The 13,722-nt window shown below is 55.5% G+C and overlaps 5 protein-coding genes across 6 annotated transcripts; 3 read left to right on the top strand and 2 right to left on the bottom strand.

Moving 5' to 3' along the window:
- The first annotated feature begins 143 nt into the window (after positions 1-143).
- Positions 144-3,058, top strand: JDV02_003682 (uncharacterized protein). Of its 2 annotated transcripts, XM_047984834.1 has the most exons (3): positions 144-414; positions 475-2,563; positions 2,626-3,023. In XM_047984834.1, the coding sequence occupies exons 1-3, from the start codon at positions 163-165 to the stop codon at positions 2,844-2,846; spliced, it is 2,562 nt and encodes an 853-aa protein (XP_047840809.1). In that variant the 5' UTR covers positions 144-162; the 3' UTR covers positions 2,847-3,023. The 2 variants fall into 2 exon arrangements, with proteins under 2 accessions (XP_047840809.1, XP_047840810.1); XM_047984835.1 differs by having other exon boundaries at positions 475-3,058.
- Positions 3,059-3,155: 97 nt separating this feature from the next.
- On the bottom strand, positions 3,156-3,689 carry JDV02_003681 (uncharacterized protein; the record flags this gene model as incomplete). The annotated part of the gene is made up of 2 exons (XM_047984833.1): positions 3,156-3,479; positions 3,555-3,689. 2 exons carry the CDS (start codon positions 3,687-3,689, stop codon positions 3,156-3,158), a joined length of 459 nt encoding a protein of 152 aa, XP_047840808.1.
- A 684-nt stretch (positions 3,690-4,373) lies between these two features.
- NEP1 (rRNA small subunit pseudouridine methyltransferase Nep1) lies at positions 4,374-5,312 on the top strand (the record flags this gene model as incomplete). Its single annotated transcript, XM_047984832.1, has 3 exons — positions 4,374-4,413; positions 4,506-4,774; positions 4,836-5,312. 3 exons carry the CDS (start codon positions 4,374-4,376, stop codon positions 5,310-5,312), a joined length of 786 nt encoding a protein of 261 aa, XP_047840807.1.
- Positions 5,313-9,293: 3,981 nt separating this feature from the next.
- STR2 (Cystathionine gamma-synthase) lies at positions 9,294-11,851 on the top strand. The gene is made up of 3 exons (XM_047984831.1): positions 9,294-9,374; positions 9,432-9,534; positions 9,591-11,851. The coding sequence occupies exon 3, from the start codon at positions 9,814-9,816 to the stop codon at positions 11,389-11,391; it is 1,578 nt and encodes a 525-aa protein (XP_047840806.1). The 5' UTR covers positions 9,294-9,374; positions 9,432-9,534; positions 9,591-9,813; the 3' UTR covers positions 11,392-11,851.
- JDV02_003678 (RING-type E3 ubiquitin transferase) lies at positions 11,382-13,523 on the bottom strand. Its single transcript, XM_047984830.1, has 5 exons — positions 13,313-13,523; positions 13,066-13,233; positions 12,276-12,986; positions 11,914-12,213; positions 11,382-11,843 (listed from the first exon to the last, which is right to left on the bottom strand). The coding sequence occupies exons 1-5, from the start codon at positions 13,353-13,355 to the stop codon at positions 11,701-11,703; spliced, it is 1,365 nt and encodes a 454-aa protein (XP_047840805.1). The 5' UTR covers positions 13,356-13,523; the 3' UTR covers positions 11,382-11,700.
- Between the last annotated feature and the right edge of the window lie 199 nt (positions 13,524-13,722).

Here is a 13,722-nt window from a genome sequence, read left to right as displayed (position 1 = left end):
ATATAGCTATTAACTTTTTCATGAGCTAATTTTATATTATATAGCCTATAAAATATATCGGTCGCCTATATCACCCGCATCTAAGCTGGCCCTATAGGCACTTCGGTCGGGCGGCCCTCTACTAGCTCGCTATTCCAGTCGCGTCAGTATCAGTGCGCGGGCATGTGGGCGTCGACGTCAGAGCACCGCCGGCTTCGCCAAGACTCGCGCGCCACAGCCGCTCGACCCCAGTTGCCCTCTTCCTCGTCTTCGTCCCCGTCCTCGGCCAGAGAAACTACGACAACATATGACCGCACGTTCGGCTATGATCCTGCACTGAAGGCCATGTTGCGCAACAAGGCCTTCACCGTCCTTCAGAAGACGTACGACGACAGCTATCTCAGCTGTTCGACTGCCGTCTACTATGAAAGCCAGGTTTGTACCAGCCTGCCTGTCATCAGCGCCAACCCCGACTGACGTTTTATTGAATCGCAGGGCGATGAGATGGAGGCAATGCGTCACTGGAGGACTGCGCTCGAGCAGATCTACGAGCACCGTGCCAAGGCAACGCCAGGGTATGGCCCACAGACGGACACGGAGAAGGCCCTGGTCGACGCCCTCCGTCAATTGGAGCTGCAATGCAAAGAGAGGCTTGACCTTCTCGAGGCTCTCCGAGCGTCGCGGAGCGAGGGGGCATCTCCGTCTCCCGGTGCCAGGCTTTCCAAGACGCCTCCCGAGCCATCTCGTCCCACCGACCGCGCCAAGGGCTCCATCGGGCAAGGCACCATACCTGCTGTAACCTACTCGGAGCTCTCGCGCCCCTCAGTCCCCAACAGACCCTCACTGCCTGCTCGAACGACGTCAGAGGCCGGCCTCGATGCAAGCGTTGGTGCTCGCCTAGGCCCCTCCTCGTCATTCAGCGATTTGCACAGAACCAACTCGCCGAAGCTGCCTCCGCGCCCAGACAAATCAGTCCGCTCGCCCAGTCCGGAAAAGCACACCATGAGGACGACATTGCGGTCAGGCAGGTTGGGTGAAAAGCCCCAAAGGACGCCTCGCATATCACCAAAGCCCGTCGCTGAGGGCCCAAGTAAAGCTGCTACACTGGCGTGGACTGCCCTTGGCTCGAAGGATCGGGCCTTCAAACCGCCACCAGGTGATGGTGTCACTACCGGTCAATTCCCTGCTCCACGCATATCTTCCGACAGCCTTGCTCGACCTGGACAGTCTCAGAGTTTCCAGTGGGACAGCCACTCTCGTCGGCTGGTTACACCGCGGGACTCGGACCAATTATCCAACGGATCCCAATCCATGAGTACGCATAGATATTCTGACGAATGTTCTCACGCTCGTCCATCATTGCTTTCTGTTAGCGCAGCATCTAGTGCTTTGGGCTCATCGGTTCAGGAACCCCATCCTATGGATCAACAATCATCGGGCCGTCCAGGCCCTTCCAAGCACCCCGTAACGACGATTTCGCCCAGGACATCGCAAAGGCGCCACAAGTCTAGTAGCTCCGGGGGGCCGGAAGACTCGGGGGAGTCAGACAAGAAGGATGCATCAGACACAAGAATGCGTGGCAAAGATATCGCGAGGCGACCAGTCAAAACGTCACAGTCTCACAAGATCAACGAAGGTTATGTACGACGACGTCAGCAACCGAAGAATCGGCATACATCTACTTCTAGTACGTCCGGTGACGAGCTGGATGTCACAGCCAGAAAAGCTAGGGCAGCGGAATGCAACGTGGTTACGGCCCAAGTGGCTCCCCGCGATCCCTCGTCAGATAGGGAATTTGGAGAGGAGAGTCCCACTGACACAGCCTGGAAGAGAAAGAAAACCGCGGTTCTGAAGAATTTGCCGCCGGGCATCGATGAGACGGCGGCAAAACAAATTTTGAACGACATCATCGTGCACGGCGATGAAGTTCATTGGGGAGACATTGCCGGTTTAGAAATTGCGAAGAATGCGCTGCGAGAAACCGTGGTTTACCCTTTCCTGAGGCCCGATCTGTTCATGGGGCTTCGTGAGCCGGCACGTGGGATGCTACTCTTCGGGCCGCCTGGTACCGGAAAGACGATGCTGGCGCGTGCAGTGGCCACAGAGTCTAAGTCAACATTTTTCTCTATATCTGCAAGCAGCCTAACAAGCAAGTACCTGGGAGAATCCGAGAAACTTGTCCGAGCCCTTTTTGGTCTCGCACGGGCTCTTGCCCCTAGCATCATCTTCGTCGACGAGATTGACTCGCTGCTATCACAGCGGTCGGGATCTGGCGAACATGAAGCCACGAGGCGCATTAAGACGGAATTTCTTATCCAATGGAGCGACCTCCAGCGAGCCGCTGCCGGACGAGAGACGACTGAGAGAGATAAACAGCGTGGTGATGCCAACAGAGTTCTGGTATTAGCCGCAACAAATCTGCCTTGGGCCATTGATGAAGCTGCAAGAAGGCGATTCGTCCGGCGGCAGTACATTCCGCTTCCGGAGCCTCATACGCGGGAGACACAGCTTCGTACTTTACTCGGCCAACAGAAGCACAGCCTGTCATCCGCCGACACTCAAGAGCTGGTGCAATTGACAGAAGGTGAAGCTTTAATGTCTCTTGCGTTTGGGGGTGAAGTAGTGACTTTGACTGACGACCAACAGGCTTCTCCGGGTCTGACATCACGGCTCTTGCCAAGGACGCAGCCATGGGTCCGCTCCGATCACTCGGAGAAGCCCTTCTGCATATGACAATGGACCAGATCAGACCAATAATGCTGGACGACTTCAAGGCAAGCCTCGGGACGATCCGTCCTAGCGTTGGCAAGGCCGGGCTGAAAGAGTATGAGGATTGGGCTAAGGAGTTTGGAGAAAGAGGGGGCTAGGCCGAAGCAAACCTCAGAGAGCGTGGACCTTGTCACTATTGTGCCTTTGCGGTTTCACGGGTATCGGCGATATATATATAGCGTCTGGCAGTGGAGGGCCACTTAGCTGTGCCTCGTTACTCAGCAGGAAGAACTTCGATGAGGCGCATACTTCTGCTCCCAGAGTAAATGATTGACACGCGTCGGTAATTTTCGAAACAAATATCGCTTGTGGCTACTGCAAGCGGTCGGCCGTGCCTCTCTGCTGTGATTATGATGTGGCTTGCTTTAGGTTCGTCTACCGTGGCTGAGCTGTTCTCCCGATTGATATTACAATTTCTGCTGTGCATGTCCAGACCGTCCACCCTTTTGCGAAACTCTTTCTTCTCTCCTGGAATCTTCCTTGGTCGTCCTTCTCGCAGCTCTTCGTTCGTCTTTGTCTGCCTTCCTGGCTTCGCGATCGGCTATACGCTCTTCCAAAGTCGGTACCGGTGGGCGTTGGTCAATGGAAGAGCCAAATGGAGCAATGATGTGCTTAACGACATGTCTCTTGTTCTTGGAGGTCGGCCATCCTGGGGCGATGGAGACGACGTCGCCGGTCCTGAGGGACGAGTTTGGGTCGTGCACAAGATAGTTTTTTGGATCGGCGAACCACTAAAGTATCGCATGATTTTGTCAGCGCCTCCTAGCCAAGGAAAAGGTGGTGGTGGTGTCGGACTATGAACTTGCCTTGTTGACAACTTTATTCCACTTCTGGCCACCCACTCGCACCTTGACAGTCTTTTGCATCAGGCCGGCGGATACCACAACGCCATGGAGCTCATGCGTTATCCGGCGCGCAGTCTTGGCTACTTGAGACGCCATTTAGTCCAGTCTAGCGTTCTGACAGCTCGAGGCAAGAGGAGGACACCAGGACCACAGATGGGTGGAATCGTGACTGGTAGTCCAAGCCGGTCCAGAATCAATCAGCTGCTCATTCGTCTCATGACTTTGCGACTCAAGTACGTCAGCCTGCTCGTCCTGGACGCGGCCGTTCTCCGTTTGTTTGAGAGCCACGAGACCGTCGCAATGGTGTGTGCTATCCGGAATTCGCGCTTGCAGTCAATTGCGAAGTTTGGAGCGGAACGCTGTGGCGCATTCGATGTTCTGCCGGGAGGGTGTTCACCGCCTGATTACGTAATCATAAAGTTGTCTCGTAAATACGTCTGGCCTCGTGCTCCGTACGTAATACCGGGCCAAGGGTGTGGAAACCGGGAAGACTTTGCCATGTGCGGGCGTGATAACCTCCTGCGCAAGGACCCTTTTTAACAACCCAGCTCCTCAAGTCAATCGCTCCGTCGCTTGCTCTCGGGCAGAAGACAAACCATCATCTCCAGCTTCTGGCGACTTGCGTTGTCTAAAGGTAGGTTGCCCCAAACCCTCCTCTTGCCCGCCGGAGCCAGTATTGTTGACGCAGGAGCCTCTTCAGTAGACTCTCCGAAACCCCTCATTCCATATCACTCTTGGCAGGCGGTCGAGTTCGCGAACCAATCGCAATTCGTTCTGACAATGTCATCTCCGGATCGTCGTGCTGGAGTAAAGCGGCCGAGTAAGACATAGCAAAAACTTCGTTCCTGAGCTACCTCAACCGTGGTTTGCCATGGCTTCCGCTGACCGATGGGCCCTTAATCCCCTATGCAGGGACGCAATCGCTTCCTCCCCCGGCTCTTCCTCAACTCGTAGCGGAGCAGAATACTCCCATCCCGCCCGCGGACAAAGATTCACAGCGTCTTATCGTCGTGCTCTCCAATGCCAGCCTCGAGACGTACAAGGCTTCGCATGGAAGCGCGAGTCGCACAGGCGTTCACCGCGAGGACAAATATTCGCTCCTCAACAGCGATGAACACATCGGGGTGATGCGCAAGATGAATAGGGATATTAGTGACGCACGCCCCGACATCACCCATCAGGTGCCGGCCTTCTTCCGGTGCAAGTGTTCGACAAGTCGCGGCAATACTGACCGATACGCAGTGTCTGTTGACCCTTCTGGACTCGCCCATCAACAAAGCCGGCAAGCTTCAGATATATATTCACACGGCCAAGGGTGTCCTCATCGAAGTGTCGCCGTCGGTTCGCATCCCGCGCACGTTCAAGCGTTTCGCCGGTCTCATGGTGCAGCTGCTCCATCGCTTGTCCATCCGATCCACCAACTCCAACGAAAAGCTGCTTCGTGTGATCCAGAACCCCATTACTGACCACCTCCCCGCAAACTGCCGCAAGGTAACCTTGAGCTTCGACGCACCTCTGGTTCGTGTACGTGAATACGTCGAGACCGTCGGAACAAAGGAGAGCATCTGCGTCTTTGTGGGGGCCATGGCCAAGGGCGCTGATAACTTCGCGGATTCTATGGTTGACGAAAAGATATCCATCAGCAACTATTCTCTCTCAGCCAGTGTTGCATGCAGCAAGTTCTGCCACGCGGCAGAGGATGTCTGGGACATTCTCTAAGGCTTGTCAAATAGCCCGGAATGGGCTCGGAGATTGGCAGTCCGGGAGCGGGGGAACAAATGAGGGCCAAGGCGAAAGTCTGGACCGCCTCGCTGAGCAGTGATACAACATCGCCGCTAAACGAGACGTTCCGGCAAAGACTTGGGTCGCCTGAGCTTGGCGCTGTCACTTGTTTTGACAACCAAAACTCGGGGCGGTCAACCGACAGGTCCAAGACACTTTCAATGTCTTGAATATGCCGTTTTATTGGCCGGCCGAAAGCCGCGGCTACGGGCGGAGAGCTTCGGCATACGCCGAGGGCGTTTTGCGACCTTGCCAAGTGTTCTTCCCACCTCTTTGCGCATGAGCGGTGCGACTCGGAGCCCGACAGCGAACGCAGCAGCCGTTTTCACGCTACGAGCGTATGGCCAGGCGTGATAACGGCCTCTGGACCAAACTTTGAAAGGCTCTACCAAGGTGGCGAAGCGAAGGCAGCGAGGCGGCAGACTGTGAGGAAGCTCTCGGTGTAGATACAGGAATGGCTTCGTCAAATTGAGCAAATTTGTGTGTTGAGCTACGTACCATTCAAATTACTTTGCGTGTGCACTTCAGTAAGAGCCCGCAGAGAGAGGAGTCTTGTACAAGCACGAGACGAAAGCCATAATAGGGGGAGAGGAGGCGTCGAAACAGTTCTTTACTTTTCCCCGCTTGAGCAAAGCACTGTACCCTTCTGAGGCCGCATGGACTCTCTCACCCTCAATTGCGAGCAGATCCCAGACCACAAGTGCAGCAAACATCTGCCTGCCAACGTGTCAACTGAGGGTAGCATGTACTTTATACGCCCGCTGGACAACAGTGCGTCGTACCTGGGCCAGCAAGCGCTTCCCAGTTGGATGTTGGGGCACCAAGGCGTGACAATCTGCGGGCTCCCAAAGTCAGGCCTCGATTGCGTGCCCTTGGCTGCCTAAGCCACGTCTGGCAGCCAGTCGTACGGTGTGGTGGTGGAGGCGTAAAAGTGATGCGCGCAAGAGGCGGTGGGAGGCGTGCGGCGGGGTTTCTCGTTAACATTCTCAGGGCGGTCGGTCCTGCATGATTTGGGCCAGCTGGTCAACGTGCCGGCCACCCATCCATCCAGCCATCCGACCGCCTCGATCAACCCTTGTGACAGCTGCTGCGGGAAACCCCATCATGCTGTGCCGCCCGCGGGTCCTTTCAGAGCCCGCCGCCTGTTCATGTCTCCATTCGGGCCAGTAAAGGTGAGCATGCAGGCTTCGCGGGTCAATGACTACGACGTTAGCGGTACGTACTTTGTAGGTATAACTGAACTAACTTGTCAGCGCAGCTCGTCCCCTCCTGCTTGTCTCATCTAGGCTGCCGCACGGGATCGTTGCCTTCACCGGCCAGTACTCGGAAGGACAGCGACGCAACAACAGCTCGCATGGGACGTGCGTCGCCCATTCTCTCTGTCTCTCGTACGCCGTGCGTAGGACAAGGCATTACTAACGGGTTACTATTGCAAGGGAGACAGATCGAGCTTCAAGCACTGCGGCGGCGGCTTACTTCGTCCACACAAACGATGCTGCCTTTTGTCGAGGTTTCGCACCTTGCACCCTCGTCATCCTTCTTCGCGGCTGTACTCCAGCCCTTGGGCATCAACTTCCTCGACGCTTCTTCTGGTTCGAGTACCGTCATCTTCGGAATAGACGAGCGCCCGGTGCTGCAGCTCCGCCAGTCCCCTTCAGTCCGCTGCAAGCTGTCCTCTCTCGTCTTCGCTGCACCGTCTCGGCAGGCAGTGGCTTCCTTCCTCGAATCTGCACTGAGAGCCAATCCCGAGCCGTCACTTCCAAAGGAGCCAACATTTATGACTGAAAGCGGCGTCTCTAGAGTCATTGTCACCGATCTAGACGGAAACATCATGGAGGCAGTATATCCTAATCCTCGGCCGCACAGTGCCGTGCAGTATAGTGGCACGGCTGTCCGCAGGACACAATCAACAACGAGTGAAGTCGGGAGGATCTTGGATTGGAACTTCGACATAGCGTCGTCCGATGCCTTGCCGTCCGAAACAAGACCTCACCAGAAACGATCCTCGACGCTGCCAAGCATCGCCACTCACAGACCCCCGTTGCGTCAGCCAGCGTGTGCGGCGCCAACTCCCAAGACTGCTACAGTCGCGCACGACCCATCTCTCATCAACACATCGACTCTTGTTGGAGCTCTACTTGGTGTGGCTGCAGGCGCCGCGCTGACCTATGGAATCGTGTCGAGGGATAAGGATCGCAACGCGCACCATGAAACCGAAGCCCCCCGTAGTCTCCCAAGAAGGGCTACCTTTCCCGACCGGCCGACCCTCATGAAGTCAACAATGGCTGTTAGCTATCCAAGCGTGTCCGAAGCTACTCCGAAGCCAACCGTGCCATGCCCCAAGGAAACCCTACAGGCTTACGATGCGGGGCCCAGACAGCTTCTGCTGCAGGAACACGACATTGCATCATTTGGCCAGCATTCAGCTCGTGGCGGCCATGAGCCAGTGGCACCGCGGAGCATTGCAGCCGCCGGAGGGGTTGGCAGTAATCGCGACGGCGCTTGTGGTGACGGTAATACTTCTGCTACGAAACAACAGGGTCGCGAGGATGGCGCCTGCAGTCGACTCTCCACGCGTCATGGTCACCACGGCGCTCCCAGTACAAGAAGCATCAGTGGAGCGCCGCCTAGACGTGCTTCCACGACCGGGGTTGAGCAAGGCAGGCCAAGCCATGCGCACCCTCCCTCAAATTTTGACGTTAAACCGCGGAAGACACTCTTATGCCAGCCAGTGGCGTGGGAACCCGACCGATCCAGCGACATCTCGGCCCGGTCACGCCGCGTGGAACCGTCACAGGGCCGGGCACCATCAACCTCTCGATTGTCGAGGTCAGGACGTGATTCGGTGTACCGTGGTAGCTCCTTGAGAAGCCAGGCGCCGACGTACTCTTCAGGCAGGGCGGTCCCTCTGCCGGAGAGTCAAGCCGCCAGCTTCACTTCCGCTCGGGAAGTTCCGCTTCCCGAGAGCAATTTGGGAGCAACCAGCGTGAACTGGAACGACGACATGGCCAGCATTGCGCCCAGCGACAGCATCAGCTGCGTGGGCTCAAGGGTCAGTCAACGAAGTCGTAGGCTTCAACGCCCATGAAGGCGGCAGCTTCATACAAGCAACGGAGGGGGCTCGCGACTTTTTTGTGACGGCAACACGTCCCTACTCAAGTTGGCAAATAGAATATATTGCTTGACAGGTTCGATGCGCATATTCGCAAGGGACGGTATGATTGCGCATCGATCAAGTGATGATCTCGTCGGAGAAGACTTACGAGTTTTACCAGCTGACAACGGGTTTTACGGGTCTACCCATGCCCTAGCCCCTGCGTGATAACTCGGGGTAGGGTAACGCTGCCTGCCCTTGCACCTACCAGCGAGAAGTTGCCCGTTCTTGTAACCAGCCCTTGTACTTTAGGGTCACTGGTATGACGAGTGAGGAGTCGTTGAAGAGGGTGTGTGTCCTGGCGCGACGCGAGGCAAAGGAACGATAACCACCTTTAGCTTACGGTCGCGTGCGGAAGAAACGGGCGTAAAGTTCAAGACGATGCGGGAGCGGAGGGCAGCGAGGTTTTCCTCTGTTATATATATCGGCATAATATGAATACGCTTTCATCTGGCCGAGAAGCGGTTCCGATAGTTGCTGGTAGTATTCGTATATGGCTTAACAGACGTCGGTGGCAGGACGTATCGCAGGGGTAACGTAGGAGGAAGTAGGTGGGTTACGCACGTTAGTAAGGTACATACCAACCTACGACTAGGTACTAGGTACCTACTATAGAGGTACTAAGGTTAGTAGGGAGCCTTTAGCGGCCTGCTGGGCCCGTCTGGCGGATGACTCAGTGGGGGGGGGGGGCTTTCTGGTTTCAAGTCCGATAGTCGGCCTTACAGACAAGTCTGGAACCACGTGCTAAGTAGTAATTGAGACTGGGCCACAACACGGTATTTCTTGTCACCAACAAGGGCTGATTGTCTTCTTGACTTTGAGCGTGTAAGGTATCATACCCCAAGGTATGTGACGTGTGCCAACATTAGAAAAAACTGCCTGAGCTGACACTGGTCCCTCAGCTTTCTGCCATTCCAAAGCCATTCTTTGCTTCGAGAGCGCTGTTTTGGTTGAGCCATGCCTTCTTTCGCACTGGGCGAGTCGATTCCGCCAGATACTGCTCATGCAAGTCTGCTCTCAGAGACTCCCTGCTTACTGCAGCTTCTAACGGATGCATGCAGGCAGTGAGCGTCTCATTGCCAACATGGCAGTCAAACGTGGGCTACGAGGAGGGTGAGGACTGGGTTGTCGGCCGTATGACGACGGGCTATCCTCGGTACCCTTCATTCATCACCTACCCGCCAGCCTCGACTGCTAACATTCGTCAGCTTTTTCATCCACAAGAGCATACAGGCCCTTGCCGATGATATTTCTGCTACCTATGGCCAGCCTGACCAGTGCGCGATGTTGTTCCCCACGGCCCGAACCGCCACTCGCTGCCTCGGCTTCATCAAGGAGCGCGTCAAAGCTGACTTGGTCCCTGCTCTTGACGTGGTCCACCTCGCCCTCGATGCCTCCAAGGATGTCTCCCCTTTGCTAAAGAGACTCTACCCTACCATCTCCGCAGTTCTGTGTCCCAAGGAAGCCTTCCCTTTTGCCAAACAATACTGGCAGCACACCGGCGACGGTGCTTCAAGCCGCAGAGCCGAATTCTGCCATGGTCTTTTCAGGAATCATCTGCTCCTCGCCACAGCAAACAACAAGACCGTACAGGAGTCTCACACCCGCCCGTTCCGTGGTCCGCGACGCTACCAGCGGAGGGCATCCATTGATGCCGTTGGCAGTCCAACACCGGGCAAGCCGCTGACGCCGGATAACGCCCACGAGCCGCAAGAGAGCACCCAGTTCCTGGAGGAGCGATTCGGGAGAAACCTTGATTTAGGTCTCGTTGAACGCGCCAAATCGGCTATCCGGCGCCGCATCGCAGGTTCGCTCTGTCACGAGATCGATCTGCACAGCGGCTCTCTTCCGGCCCCTTCGCCGAACACGCGAGGTCTACAGAGCCTCGCCGAGCATGACGTTTACCTTTTCCCTGCCGGCATGAACGCCATTTTCAACGCCCATCAGGCCTTGCTGTCTGCCAGGGGCCAGCTCAAGAGCATCAATTTCGGGTTTCCGTACGTCGATACACTGAAAATTCTTCAAAAGTTTGGCCCCGGATGTGTCTTCTATGGCAACGCGTCATCAAAGGACCTTGACGAGCTCGAAATCCTCCTCCGTTCCGGCCATCGCTTTCTTGGGCTCTTCTGCGAGTTTCCGGGCAATCCGCTGCTTACTTGCCCTGACTTGGATCGCATCCGGAGACTGGCCGATGAGTACGACTTTGCCGTTGTTGTCGATGAGACGATCGGAACATTTGCCAACATCGACGTTCTTTCGGTTTCCGACATTGTGGTCAGCAGCCTGACCAAAATTTTCTCCGGCGATTCGAATGTCATGGGCGGAAGTGCCATCCTGAATCCTGAGAGCAAGTACTACCTCGCCCTGAAGCAAGCCTTGGACTGTGACGTCTTCGAGGACACTTATTGGCCCGAGGATGTCATATTCATGGAGAGAAATAGTCGCGACTTTGCGAGGCGAGTTGACCGGATCAACGTCAATGCAGAGGCTATTTGCAAAACCCTACGCAGTAGCCCGTTGGTCAAAAGCCTATATTATCCCAAATGGAACCCTTCAAGGGAAAACTACGACGCCAGGCGCCTGCCTAACGGTGGCTACGGTGGTTTAGTATCCGTTGTATTCACAGACAAGGAGAAGGCGAAGATCTTTTACGATGCGATGGAGATCGCAAAGGGCCCAAGTCTAGGGACCAACTTCACACTCTGCTCGCCGTACGTCCTGCTCGCGCACTATCAGGAGTTGCCATGGGCTGCACAGTACGGAGTGGATCCAAGCCTCATTCGTGTAAGTGTCGGGCTGGAGGAAACTGATCATCTACAAGCCACCTTCAAAAGGGCTCTTCTCGCGGCCGAGGCGGCATAGGGGGCGTTGGCTATCAGTGATATAATCCGCACGTCTGCAGCATGGTCAATTTTTGCAACGCGCGCGATGCTTGAGGCCATTGCTTCAGGAAGCGTTCTCAAATCAAGTCGCGGCGAGATCGAACGACCTGATCCGTCGACCCTCTTCAGTCCCTAGCAGACACGTAGGCCGTTGCGAATCGCTATTGTGACTCATAGGCTACGTGATAGCGGTACTGGTTTGTCCTTTGATACAGCGCCACATGAATATGGCATCAATTGATCGTGGATTGGATTTTCCTTGTCAGGTGACGCCCTGGCTAGTCGACACTCACATAATCATGCACTCCTGGTGCGTGTATCCTGGCCCGTAATCCTCGATGCCCCGCTCAATCTCGTTGGCACGTTGCTTCTCTTTGACTTCCTTCGAAAAATACTTCTTCATGTATTTCTCTAGCTTATGGTCGAGGTTATCTGCGCAGTCGGCGATTGATTAGCATTACTGAATGACAGTGCTCTTGCGTCAACCTCGAGGGCAACGGACCTGCCGAAGCATTCATGACAACGTCAGCGCGACACAACGGACAGTGTCGTTCTTGGCGTCGCTGAATCTTGACGATACAACGTATGCAAAACACGTGCTGGCAATCCAGCCGAACTGGCCTGTATGCTACCGAGAAGCACACAGGGCACAAGAAATCGTTGAGCTGAGGCACGACAGAGACTAGCTCCAAAGACATCTGGGCGCATACGTCTTTGGCAATATCAGACGCTAGCACTCCTTCCGCCTGTATAGCATTGGGGAAGGTTTGCGAGACACCCAGCGATGTTCGCTTATCAAATTCTGAGGTAGAGATCGCTGTGAGTTGTAATGGCTTGGGAAAAGGGGTTGGGCCTCCGACGTACTCTTCAGGATCTTGAAGACGGCGAGCCTGTTCAGCTCCTGAAATTGTAGGTTTTTCAGCAGGCTGACGTTGAGGCTCAAAAATCTTGAGAATGCGGCTCGACTTTCGCGAAGCTTAAAGTCTGTTGCGAGGTGGCGCTTGTCCACTTCGCCCTGAAACCATTGCAGCTGCCGGAGAGCACTCTGACTTGGTCTAGACCCGTGGTCGCGTTCATGGGTGGCGAAGAAAACCTCAGCGTCGAGATAGAGCTCGAATATGCGCCGCCAGCGAGCCATATCGGTTTTGGAAAAGCGGTTGGGCTGAGATACTTGAGCGACTTCGGCACTAAGTGCGACAATTTCTGCGGTCATCTTCCTTCTCTCCTCCGTCTGCAGAGCCTCAAGGTTGCTTACGTCGCTTTGCAAAATATCGAAGAATTCGCTGTCGAAGACCAAGGGAACTTCTATCGTCTCGTAGGATGTGGGGCTGTTGGATGGTTCAACGGTCGCAGGCTTGGCCGAGGCCTTGATCTGGGGTTGTCCTTCGCCATTGCGCACGGCCACTTCTTGCTCCAGCCGGTGCTGTTGCTGTGAGCGATCGAGAGGGAGCTCGGCAGCGATGCGCTCAAAAAAGCGACGCGAGGTCGGAGTCAGAGACGCATCAACGGCGACACCATCCTGCATGTGAACGTAGACGGTGAGTTTGGGTCGGACAACATTGGAATCGGTGGCGACTGTGGCAGAGGAAACGCATGTCAGCTTGCACTAAAGACGGGTATGAGTTGCACGAGCTTCCTTCAGTCGGCTCCATACCCTTTAGTCGGTACTCAAGGGCAACCGGCGACACCGTGTTCGGATCGAGAAGGGTGCGCAAAGTGTCAGGGTCAAGGCCGAGGTCTTGCAATTCCCGCTGCACCTTCTTGAGACATTTCTTGAGCTGGCTATACGGGATTGCCTGGTTGACCCAGTGGGCGGGAAAGCCTACGAAGAGATTGCCTGTCAGGGCTTCCGTCGCCGAGGACGGGTGGCGCGAGGAAGGAGGGTCCCGGACACAACTCACCTTGACTGGCGAGAGTCTGCTTGAAGTCATGCGCAAACTTCATAGTAGCTGGCGGTGGCCCGTCATGGCAGGGCCAGGATTACTGCCGTTTGGTCGTGGTGCATAGCAGTGGGCTGGATGATTGAGCGCGCATGTTTGACAGTTAGCGACGCTAGATGTATGTGAGGGCGTGCCTGACCCCAACGACAGAGAGAGAGAGAGAGAGAGAGAGGTTGGGAGGAGGGTTGGGGAACGGTTCGATTTGGTCAGTGCGAAAGCAGGGTCTAGGAGTTGTTGCGCCGCAGGGACGAAGTACTTCGTACACAGACCGTTGCAGTACCTAAAAGGCACCTGGAGGTACGGTAGGTACTAAGGTACTAGGATACCTAGTACCTAGGTTGGCAGGTACTACCGAATGAAGCTGCGGGGGG

This window comes from Purpureocillium takamizusanense, chromosome 3, assembly GCF_022605165.1.
Source record: "Purpureocillium takamizusanense chromosome 3, complete sequence".
NCBI classification, from domain to species: Eukaryota; Fungi; Ascomycota; class Sordariomycetes; order Hypocreales; family Ophiocordycipitaceae; genus Purpureocillium; species Purpureocillium takamizusanense.
Note: the sequence above shows the minus strand (reverse complement) of the source record. Positions and strands in the feature narration are given on the sequence as shown.

Coding starts and splice junctions, on each gene's coding strand:
- STR2 (XM_047984831.1), top strand. CDS start 9,814: ATGTTGTTCCCCACGGCCCGAACCGCCACTCGCTGCCTCGGCTTCATC.
- JDV02_003682 (XM_047984834.1), top strand. CDS start 163: ATGTGGGCGTCGACGTCAGAGCACCGCCGGCTTCGCCAAGACTCGCGC. Junction 415..474: donor CCGTCTACTATGAAAGCCAG/GTTTGTACCAGC, acceptor ATTGAATCGCAG/GGCGATGAGATGGAGGCAAT. Junction 2,564..2,625: donor GCTGGTGCAATTGACAGAAG/GTGAAGCTTTAA, acceptor GACGACCAACAG/GCTTCTCCGGGTCTGACATC.
- JDV02_003678 (XM_047984830.1), bottom strand. CDS start 13,355: ATGAAGTTTGCGCATGACTTCAAGCAGACTCTCGCCAGTCAAG. Junction 13,234..13,312: donor GCAGACTCTCGCCAGTCAAG/GTGAGTTGTGTC, acceptor ATCTCTTCGTAG/GCTTTCCCGCCCACTGGGTC. Junction 12,987..13,065: donor CCTTGAGTACCGACTAAAGG/GTATGGAGCCGA, acceptor CCTCTGCCACAG/TCGCCACCGATTCCAATGTT.